The sequence below is a fragment of the Branchiostoma belcheri genome, unplaced genomic scaffold, assembly GCF_001625305.1.
Source record: "Branchiostoma belcheri isolate BF01 breed outbred unplaced genomic scaffold, Haploidv18h27 scaffold558, whole genome shotgun sequence".
NCBI lineage: Eukaryota > Metazoa > Chordata > Leptocardii > Amphioxiformes > Branchiostomatidae > Branchiostoma > Branchiostoma belcheri.
In genome coordinates this window covers 1-12,176 of record NW_017804196.1, presented here as the reverse complement: position 1 = coordinate 12,176, position 12,176 = coordinate 1, and the positions used below count along the sequence as shown (strand labels likewise).

At 40.7% G+C, this 12,176-nt stretch overlaps 1 protein-coding gene across 1 annotated transcript; it reads left to right on the top strand.

The window, feature by feature from the left end:
* Positions 1-9,616: 9,616 nt before the first annotated feature.
* LOC109481453 lies at positions 9,617-12,123 on the top strand (the record flags this gene model as incomplete). The annotated part of the gene is made up of 3 exons (XM_019784039.1): positions 9,617-9,760; positions 11,371-11,574; positions 12,034-12,123. Coding segments are annotated over exons 1-3 (438 nt in total), but the record flags the coding sequence as incomplete, so codon positions are not given.
* Positions 12,124-12,176: the final 53 nt, after the last annotated feature.

Sequence of the window (12,176 nt, the reverse complement as noted above, 5' to 3'; positions counted from 1 at the left end):
AATAGATAGATAGATAGATAGATAGATATATATTTAGATAGATAGATAGATAGATAGATATAGATAGATATAGATAGATAGATAGATAGTTAGATAGATAGATAGATATAGATAGATATAGATAGATTGATTGATAGATAGATAGATAGATAGATAGATAGATAGATAGATAGATAGATAGATAAATAGATAGATAGATAGATAGATAGATAGATAGATAGATAGATAGATAGATAGATAGATATAGATAGATAATATATAGATAGATAGATTCGCGTAATTCAGGATAAGCACATCTACGCATGTCCTGCCAATGTGTGTTTGATTATGTAAGAGAGAAACAATAAAGAAAAACACTTCATGGTCAAGAGACCCTGAGCAGCAGATGGGTATAGCAGTGGATGAATCAAAGCATGTCTAACTAAAGGGGAAGGGGGGTCTGCGGTAAAATGACCTTGGGGGCCCTGGAGCCGAGGACCTAGCCTGTATACTAGGTGTTCCCCAGCTAATTGACCAATTACGCTCTGCTCACACCACACCGCATGTCGTTAATTCACCGTGACTAACTGGCTAAGCCGCACTGGCCCAGTACATGGGTCAGGTCCTTAGTTAGACCATAATCAACAGTAGATTAAGCAGAGACATGACGAAGTTTTCCTGTGTGCAAATCGGCCTGACTTGAACTGAACTGGGTCTGCGGTAGAATGGCCTTGGGAACTTGTTGACCCTGGAGCCGAAGAGCTAGCCTGTCTAATCGCCAAGCAGATAATACGGTGGTAAGGCAGTGCCCATTGGCCAGAGGAGTGTCCATTGGCCATCGTTGGACAATGGACACTCCTCTGGTCATTAAATGCTACCTTTTTCTTTGCCACTGTATGATCTGCTTGGAGATTAAGCCTTATACTACCTGACTTTGCCTCCCCAGCTAATTGGCCAATTACCCTCTGCTCACACCACACCGCATGTGGCCAACCACAATTGTTGATTCACCGTGGCTAACTGGCTAATTACAGTCAAACCTGTCTATAGTGGTCACTCAAGGGACTGGCCAAATTTGACCACTATAGACAAGTGGCCACTATAGAGAGACAGCCGGTTAGTTACCCCCCCCCCCAAAAAAAAAAGTGACACATGCTTTCAGTACCAACTGAGATGTCTTTATTCTCAAACATATGAAAACATTCATTACACAAGTAAAGCCCTTTTAGATGTAGCTTTACATGTTATAGCTCAATTGTGTAATTTGTTCTTTTGCTTTTAATAGTTGTGGGCTTAAAAAAAGAAATACAGAAATATAATTTTGCAAGGAAACATGATGATACATAACATCAAGGATGGCATGCACTGGTTGTCATTTACTGTTCTTGTGTACGTGTACGTACCTAAAAAAGAAAAGAAATCAAAATCAAACAAAGTTTCTGTCGACTCCAAATAAATTTTCTACTGTCTGCAAACCCCTTTCATCTACGCTCCTTCGACGATTTCTTCTCACTCTCTCTCTCTGCCAGTCGGATCACTTCCACCTTGTGGAATAAGTTCGGCGTCTGTCTCTCCGGTTTTGCCATCGTTTCTCCGCAATCGCCACGTTACTAGTAATTTTAAGTCGAAAAGTGGAAGTACTCCGTGCTGACGCCGGATGGTACGGTTATACCTGGGCAGTCATTAATCTTACATCTGTCAAAATTAACATTTCACGTCCGTCGGTTGCACACAGGAGTCGCGCCGAATGCGTGTGTATAATCGTTCAAGCCGCACGCTTGACTGCTTTAAATTAACACCTTCAAACCGCCGTCAATAACATGATTGACAGCATAGAAATATGTACAGTCGTTATGAAAAAAAGTGATCTAATCACAGCTTTGTAACAACAAGGTATATGACATTGTAACAATTTTACGTTGATGTCACGGACAGTGGGTCTACAGGTACAAGTATGAATATGGACAATCTTTCGTCCTGTAGAACATAATAGGTGGTATGAGCGACTATTAATAGACTTGCAATGGGCTCACACCACTACATTTGACCAATAACAATCATTGATTGCATTGACGTTTACGACAATCTAATAATAGTATGGTATATATGTATTTGAAAAACAGTTTATCAATTATAATAGTGCGATATACATATCCGAGCACCAAGTTCGTCTATAAAGTTTGAGTTTTTTTGAGGTTGCAATTTCGGTGCAGACTATATGGTTCTTCCAATCGTCAAAGCTTTTAATATAAGCTTATTGTAGCTAATCCTTGTTGTCTTAAGCTCAGTGTGCCGAGTTCATACACATAGTTTATAGTTTATAGTTTATACAAAGTAAGTTCAGGCTATAATGCTTAGGTCACATTTCCAAACCGGGGCCCGGCCGGGCAGTTTGTATAAACGAAAAATTTACAATCCATATCAAGAGTATATAGATATAGTGCCCATGATTGTTATCAAAAACGTTTCTGTGTTTTGTTGTCTTTTATATCATACTTTTCGTTCCCGAAAGCTGCCCGACCGGGCCCCGGTTTGGAAATGTGACCTCAGCACAAACAGTTGTGAAGGGCGAAGAATAAGGACCGTGTCATGATATGCAGTCAAACCTGTACTAGTGACCACCTCTATTTAACCCTAAACAGTACACCTGGGGTCCGCGCGGACCCCAGCACTATATATTCTGTAATATCTTTTTTGTTTCTAAAGATTTTTTCTGAAATTTTAGGTAATTGTCACCCACAAAGTTGTCTCTCAATACAGTGCAGAAAACTCCGTTTCTACCATTTATAAAAAAAATTATATCTGATTTTCTTTTGGGGTCCGCTTTCGATCATAATGGATACACTGGCGTTCTTATACATTACCTTATTTCCGTTTTTATATGTTTTTATACACTCATCGTATGTCTACCAAGTTTTCAGAGAATGGTGTAGTAATAGAATTAAATTTTAATAACTTTGGTGTAATTATGTAACTTTTTTCCAGAGACATTTTAGGAAAGGTCTCCAAATTTGATACTTCTAGCGCAAGCCGTTTAGCTGCTATCTGAGATCAAAGTTGGGCCTCAAAAGCCCCTTCAGTCTGAAATGGGTTTAAAAATCGGGTATTTCTTCTTGTCTCCTTTTCTTCACCAAAAATAGAAAAAGTTCAAAATGTATGATTTTTGTATGTAATGTGGACACAGAGGTTCCCACATCAGTTTGCAAAACAATTGAGCTGGTAGCATGTTGATAATTTCTAAAAATTAGCAAAAAACTGTTCTGGGGTCCGCGCGGACCCCAGGTGTACAGATTAATCAGTCCTGGAAGGTGTTCTGTTGAGGGTTAAGGACCACCTAGTCATTAATATACAGTCAAGCCTGTACTAATGACCACCTCTATCTATGTGACCACTATCTGATGATCCCTTCTTAGATACTTTTTGTCATTGACTCAAGCATTTTTAGTGAATATCTAAAGTGACCGCCTGTCTACATAGACAAGGCGTAACCGGTCCTCTCTGCTTTCTTAGTTACCATTAATTCATGTCACTTAAATTTTGGTAAAATATCCTAGACATTTTGAATATAAGAAAATTTCCAGAAGGGGAGGGGGTCTGCGATAAAATGACCTCGTGGACCTGTTGGCCCTGGATCTAAGGAGCTAGCCTTTCTACTGGGCGACTTTGCCTCTCCCAGCTAATTGGCAAATCACGCTCTGTTCACACCACGTGGCACAATCGTTCATTCACTGTGGCAAACTGGCTAATTACGTTGGCCAACCATCATTCTTAAATCTGTCAAAGTTGTCATTTCAGTATCGTCGTTTGCCGACAAACGTTGCGCCGAATGCGTGTGGATAATCGCTTGACTGCTTTGAATTAACACCTTCAAACCGCCGTACTTAACATGATTGATAGCATAGAAATATGCACAATCTTTATTGAAAAACCACAGCTTTGTAACAGAGAATATGACATTGTAACAATTTTTCGAAGACTTTGATGTCACGCACAGTGGGTCTACAGGTACAAGTATGAATATGGACAATCTTTCGTCCTATAGAACATGGTATGAGCGACTATTAATAGACTTGCAATGGGCTCACACCACTACATTTGACAATTACAATCGTTGATCACATTGACGTTTACGACAATCTAATAATAGTATGGTAAATATATATATCTTAAACCAGTTCCCTAATGATGATAGGACGATATACATAGCCTTCCAAGTCCTTCTATAAAGTTGGAGAGTTCAGGTTGCAATTTTTGCAATTTATTTACATTCAAACAGTATTGGTAAACAGTCAAACCTGTACTAGTGACCACCTCAACATAAGGACATACAGTGAACATACAGTCAAACCTGTACTTGTGATCACCTCTACAAAATGACCACCTGGTCATTGATATACGTATATGGCGTTTAGCACCAAGAACAGACATGTTCACCTGTATGTAGATGGTGTTTAGCACCAAGAACAGACATGTTGACCTGTATGTACATGGTGTTTAGCACCAAGGACAGACATGTTCACCGGTATGTAGATAGTGTTCAGTACCAAGAACAGACATGTTCACATGTATGTAGATGGTGTTTAGCACCAAGAACAGACATGTTCAACTGTATGTAGATGGTGTTCAGCATCAAGGACAGGCATTTTCACCTATAGGTAGATGGTGTTCAGCACCAAGGACCGGCATGTTCACCGGTATGTAGATAGTGTTCAGTACCAATAGTGGGGCAGATAACTGAAATAATCTTTCAAATTGTGATACAAGCACCAAACTTGGTACAAATACTCATGAGACATTACTCTTTTGAAAAAGTACGCGGGCCACTTGGTTTGACTTTTGGCGCCCCCTAGCGGCACTTTTTGGTACTGCCCCCGACCTTCCGGGCTTTGTATCTCCTGTTCTAAACATGCTACAGTCATGATTTCTATGTGGTAAAAAGCTGTTAAAGTAAGAAAGAAGTGATGTAAATTTGGCGTCTGTAGCTGCTTGCGTTGGAACTGCAAATGCGTTTTTTTGCTGGTGCACAATTTGCTTCAAGGGCGCTTTTTTTGCTTCGGAAGGTCGGCTGCAGTACCAAAAAGCGCCCTTGGAGCAAATTTTTGCACCGCAAAAAACGCTCCTGCAGTTTTAACGCAAGCAGCTAGAGACACCAAATTTACGTCACTTCTTTCTTACTTTAACAGCTTTCCACCACATAAAAATCATGACTGTAGCATGTTTAGAACAGGAGTTACAGAGCCCAGAAGGTCGGCTGCAGTACCAAAAAGCGCCGCTAGGGGGCGCCAAAAGTCAAATCAAGTGGCCCGCGTACTTTTTCAAGAGAGTAATGTCTCATGAGTATTTGTGCCAAGTTTGGTGCTTGTATCACAATTTGAAAGATTCCTCCAAAATCTGATGTTATCTGCTCCACTACAAGAACAGAATGTTCACATGTATGTAGATGGTGTTTAGCACCAAGAACAGACATGTTCAACTGTATGTATATGGTGTTCAGTACCAAGAACAGACATGTTTACCTGTATGTGGATGGTGTTCAGCACCAAGAAGAGGTATGTTCACCTGTATGTAGATAGTGTTTACCACCAAGAACAGACATGTTCACCTGTATGTAGATGGTGTTTAGCACAAAGAACAGACATGTTCACCTGTATGTAGATGGTGTTCAGCACCAAGGACAGGCATTTTCAACTGTATGTAGATGGTGTTCAGCACCAAGGACAGGCATGTTAACCTGTATGTAGATGGTTTTCAGCACCAAGGACAGGTATGGTAACCTGTATGTAGATGGTGCTCAGCACCAAGGACAGGCATGTTCACCTGTATGTAGATGGTGTTTAGCACAAAGAACAGACATGCTCACCTGTATGTAGATGGTTCTCAGCACCAAGGACAGACATGTTCACCTGTATGTAGATAGTGCTCGGCACCAAGGACATGCATGTTCACCTGTATGTAGACAGTGTTCAGTACCAAGAACAGACATGTTTACCTGTATGTAGATGGTGTTCAGCACCAAGGACAGACATGTTTACCTGTATGTAGATGGTGTTTAGCACCAAGGACAGGCATGTTCACCTGTATGTAGATGGTGTTCACCACCAAGAAATTTACTGTACGAAGTGTTTGCATCAATCATTGTACAAATGGTTTTGATTCAGTAGGAACATCACATATACACAGTCAGCATCACATATCACTGCATCAAAGTAAGATACAAAACATTAAATCAGAGCCTTGTCTTGTCTCCTCGCTTCAGAGTTATATGTCATCCACCTTCCGACATGGCAACAGACATCTTTGCCCATTTTTGGCATGCTGACCAATGTCAGAAGGCAACAAAATTTCTTGTTTTTTTTCTTCTCAAAATCAGGAGAAAATTGATGCGCGTGCTGATGTCATTCATAAAAAATTACTTGCTGTGGCCTTACTTGCAGACTTGCAGCTGTGAAGAACGTCAGTGTACCCTCCACTAATCATGAATGACCCGTTTGAAAAGAGCTCTTTAATGTTTCACTCACGATGTGCAGGTCACACTCCGAATAATTCCGTTTTTGTTGTTTCGATGTTTTTCAGTACTTTACCCTAATCTGTGGTCCGAGTGAAGCTGACGAATTCGTTGGACGGAGAATAAACGGTTTAGCAGATCCTAACGACAGACTGTTCAGCTTTGGAGTTTTTGTTTATTATAAACGCTCTTTTATCTCATTGACCTTTCCAGACCGTCGATATTGGTGAATTCTGTATGCTAAACACGCAGTCTCGTACCGTGTCCTACAACATGAAGTCGCAAGGTGGCGTCATTGTCACGTTACAGTAATGAACGGCAGATTTCTGACCAGGCGCTCCAAAACATTGTCTTAAAAGCCTTTTATATTGTAAACAATGATACACATGGGGTGTAGAACAGCATCTGACATGTAAATATACCTTTTTGGTGTCAATATCCCTTGCTATGAAAAGAGTATGATCCTGTCATAGGTGTTTTCCATGGGGGATTCCCCGTCGTCGTCACTTCCGCATTCGCGGATGATCGAAACTTGCGGGTTCCTCACAGTGTGAAGACTGCTGCGCCGTACAGATCGCAACAGCAGACGTTTCGTCGCAATATTTACACCTATAAGGGTGTAAGGGAGGCTGGGAAATCTTCCTGGCAACTGCGAAATTAGACTGGACCTACACAGGTAGGTGTTCTACGCTAGGGTTCAGTCGATGGGTGGGAGGGGTTGTTTGTTACTATTAGCATTGTACCATCCTGGTTAGGTTACGTCCGCTCCAACGTACAGTCGCAAGTGGTTGATCTTGGTATATAAGTCGTACGTACTATTGAAATGCTTTGATCATGGACTCCAAACAAGTAATATGGACAATCCAAATGCTTGATTCTATAGCTAACATTATACTGTTATCAACTTCTTTTACTAACGTTACATGTACTAGGTTTAGTCTGTATTCATGGTGTACTTTGTATTGATTGATTTTCTCGGAAGCGCCCTTCTGTGTGAAACAATAGTTGGGTCATGCTTACATTAGCCCACCTGTTTGCCTGTGTAAACCGCACCTGTTGTTATGCGGTGTTCGGAAAGGGAAGGGAAGGGACGGTACGTTAACTTCCGTGCCGTGTAATGCTATATAGTATATACAGTAACCTTATGCTACATATTTAGGCTACCCGTTTAGGCCATGTTGATTTGATTATATGGATGACATCCACGCGCGCATGAATTTTCGGCCGTTTCCAAAAAAAAAAAGTTTTCAACCATACTGTAAATCGTACAAAACAGTTGCAAAATGAGCAAAAATATACCATAAGTTACAAAAACAAATAATAAAAACTATACCAATGTCGTAGAATGCCAAAATCAAACGAAAAAAGACGAAATTGTAAAGAAATGAACTTGAAGACTAGATTATTCGCCAAACCATATTCTTTGCCATTTGCTCAACCCTCATGACCACGTAGATTTCATAATGAAAATAACTGGTTTTTTTGCAAAACTTTTTTTTTATTCGCACGCGCGCATCAGTTTTGGGGCTCCCGGAGGATGTCATCCATATAATCAAATCAACATGGCCTTAAAAGAAAAGCCTAGAGTGAGATATTAAAGAAAGATTTATAAAATGGAAGGGCGGGACGCTATCGGGGTTTTAGAGTATATGGAGGTTGCAATTAAAATGGAAAGAAGAAAAAGAGCCTATAAGTAAATACTCATAGGCTCCTGACCCCATTGAAATTTCACAAAGAATGTGTTCTCTCGTTTTCACGCATTTATAAACGTATGCCCTTCCTAGACTTCCTAACGTTAAGAAGTGTGAGGCGCTCGATGGTCACCGTCTCCTCAGAGATATGATTTGTTGATTAGGTCATGTTGATTTGATTATATGGATGACATCCGCGCGCGCATGAATTTTCGGCCGTTTACCAAAAAAAAAAGTTTTCAACCATACTGTAAATCGTACAAAACAGTTGCAAAATGAGCAACAATATACCATAAGTTACAAAAAAAAAATAACAAAAACTATACCAATGTCGTAGAATGCCAAAATCAAACGAAAAAAGACGAAATTGTAAAGAAATGAACTTGAAGAATAGATTATTCGCCAAACCATATTCTATGCCATTTGCTCAACCCTCATGACCACGTAGATTTCATAATGAAAAGAACTTTTTTTTGCAAAACTTTTTTTATTCGCACGCGCGCATCAGTTTTGGGGCTCCCGGAGGATGTCATCCATATAATCAAATCAACATGGCCTTATCAGAAAAAGAAGTCGACCCCTATAAGTTTAGTGTTAAAAGAATTTAGTGTTAATCAGTTAGAGTAGTCACATACTATGTTGTTATCCGTTGTCCATTCTTTATTATGTAAACTATACGGTAAACATATTGTTGTTGATACGTTTCCTCTTCTTCTCCAAACCAAAAAGGTCAATGACCTGAGCCAGACTGTCTGTTACCATGGTACCTTGGTAACTAGTGTTGGGTTACCGGTACATCATGTTGCAATTTTATGACAGGAGGGATTTAGACTCCTGTCTGACCATAGACATGTGTATGAATGTGTTTGAGTAAGAATTGATAACAGAGCAGACCATATGCGAAGGTAAACATTATGCATTTGCTTTGCAAATGTTACCCTTCTAGTTTTCATGTACTTGCAATTAGCCTACAGGCAAGAACTTGCAATAAACTGTCTCCATTAGGCCATGTTGATTTGACTATATGGATGACATCCGCGCGCGCATGAATTTTCGGCCGTTTCAAAAAAAAGTTTTCAACCATACTGTAAATCGTACAAAACAGTTGCAAAATGAGCAAAAATATACCGTAAGTTACAAAAAAAAACATACAATGTCGTAGAATGCCAAAATCAAACGAAAAAAAAGACGAAATTGTAAAGAAATGAACTTGAAGACTAGATTACTCGCCAAACCATATTCCGTCCCATTTGTTCAACCCTCATGACCACGTAGATTTCATAATGAAAACAACTTTTTTTTTTGCAAAACTTTTTTTTTATTCGCACGCGCGCATCAGTTTTGGGGTTCCCGGAGGATGTTATCCATATAATCAAATCAACATGGCCTAATATTGGAAACCTGGCGTCTCTGACAGCGTCCCGCAGTACTGAAGACGAAGATGGCGGACCCCAGACAGGACATGTATGACGCCCTCACGCGGCTCCGGCAGCACATCGGCAGCGGCAGGCTCGTGCTGTTCGTCGGCGAACAACTGTCAGTACTCCCGCCGCCCGCTAGACTGGACCACTGGTGGCAAATACAGGTGGTTATTAGCCTCTATAGCAGAAATTGGCCAAATAGGGAGATATGCACGCTAGGAGGACCGCTAGTTTCATATAGTACAGTACTCCCTCCGCCCGCTAGGGTGGACCACTGGTGGCAAATACAGGTGATTATCAACCTATATATACTTATTAAAAATCTCCAAGCAGATCTTTTGGTGGGAGAAAGACGGTATCAAATTTGCCAGCCTGTATCCGTTTCCCCACCGAAGGATTATAACTGTCTATAATCCTGCAAATGGATACAGGATGACAAATTTGATACCGTCTTTCTCCCACCAAAAGATCTGCTTGGAGAGTATCCTCTATCAGTATCAGGCTTCGGGAGGCGGCTGGAGAGAGTATGAATAGGCCATTAGTAGACAGATGACATGCCAGGGACCGACTCCCCCGGCATGTCATCTCTCTATTCCGCCAATTTCTACTCTTTCCAGCCGCCTCCCGAAGCCTGATAGAGGCTAAAAGGTGATATGTTTTACTATTAAAGAACATTTCTTCCAGCTTCCACCATATACTGAGATATTGTTTTGGATGGATGGGTTTGTCTGTGTGTTTGCTTGTGTTCGCCGGTATTTGAATGAAGTAGAGTGACAGAAATGAGCAGATTTGCATACTGTAGATTGACATTAAGGTCGAGTTGAAAGAAAGTGATGACTTCACCCAAGCAAGTCTGTCCGAGAGCTTAGCAAAAAGCGGCTGTTGTAGTGGGGCAGATAACTGAAATAATCTTTCACTTTGTGATACAAGCACCAAACTTGGTACAAATACTCATGAGACATTACTCTTTTGAAAAAGTACGCGGGCCACTTGATTTGACTTTTGGCGTCCCCTAGCGGCGCTTTTTGGTTCTGCGTTTTTTCGCCGGTGCACAATTTGCTCCAAGTGATTACGCTAGGCCGGGGGCGCCAAAAGTCAAATTAGCGCCCTTGGACTCCAGGTTGGAGCAAATTGTGCACCGGCAAAAAACGCCCCTGCAGTTCCAACGCAAGCAGCTAGAGACACCAAATTTACGTCACTTCTTCCTTACTTTAACAGCTTTCTACCACATAAAAATCATGACTGTAGCATGTTTAGAACAATAGATAAAAAGCCCGGAAGGTCGGCTGCAGTACCAAAAAGCGCCGCTAGCTGGTGCCAAAAGTCAAATCAAGTGGCCCGCGTACTTTTTCAAAAGAGTAATGTCTCATGAGTATTTGTACCAAGTTTGGTGCTTTTATCACAATTTGAAAGATTCTTCCAAAATTTGATGTTATCTGCTCCTCTATTGGTATAGTCGAATGGTAGAGGGAAAATGCATAGACGTTAACAGCTGGTCTTGGTCTTGGATGAAGAAAGAAGAAAGATATATGAAGAAAGCAAGAAAGTCGTCACGTTGTTCAAAACAATTCGTCTTTTTTTTAGCTTTCTCCGAAACGCTTTTCCTGACCATATACCCTGTTGCTTGAGTAACTGTTTTTTTTGCGTATCTTATTGCCTGGATGTCTAACCTCCACCGACGTTTTTAATCTTTTAGCTTTTGTTTGTTGTTATAAATAATGATGGAGTGTCTTTTTGTCGCTGTTTGTTCATTTGGGATTATCCTCCCGTTCAGAGCGGCATCAGTGGTCTGGCCCAACTTGAGTCCGACTTCATGAAAAACCTTCCCCAGCGGCCGGCCAAAGTGCATAACGTCCTCCGCACCCTGGGAACGTTCCCGCTCATCCTCACGACCAATCAGGACGAACTTTTGGAGAGGCTGCTCTGGGGACGAGGAAGTCTGGGCTCTGCCTTGGGAGAGAAAATTCGACTCGACCAGGTAATATGTCGGATTGAATGAATGAATGAATGAATGAATGAATGAATGAATGAATGAATGAATGAATGAATGAATGAAGATAATGGAAATGATCAATATCTTGCCTCGTCTCAGAAATAAGTAGAATCAGAATTGGCATGGATTTGTTTGTTTATTTGATAGATCTCCATTAGTGATTATATCCATATACTGCAATATTCATCCTGTAGTCATAAAAGTTACAAATACATATTATTACAAAGCTATTAACACATATTAAACGTACGTACACTTATCATAACACTCAGAATACGTACAACCTTAGTACAACTGTTAGTTACCTAACCTATCCTTAACTAGCCTATATACAACAATGACAATGTAAAAGGGAAAAATTGGATATCGATTTTCTTCGAAAATATTTTCTAAAAACACAAGATGTTTAAGGTGTCTTAGATGTGAAAATCTTCCTTGTTCCAGGTCGGGCAGGTGATGAAAGACTGGCCCGAGCTCCACCGGCACCTGATCGTCAAAATGTTCGGGGACACCAGCTACACAGCCCGCTGCAGCGTACGTCTATCTATCGTGCTTTTTGTAGTATTTTAATACCTTCCTTCCTTCCT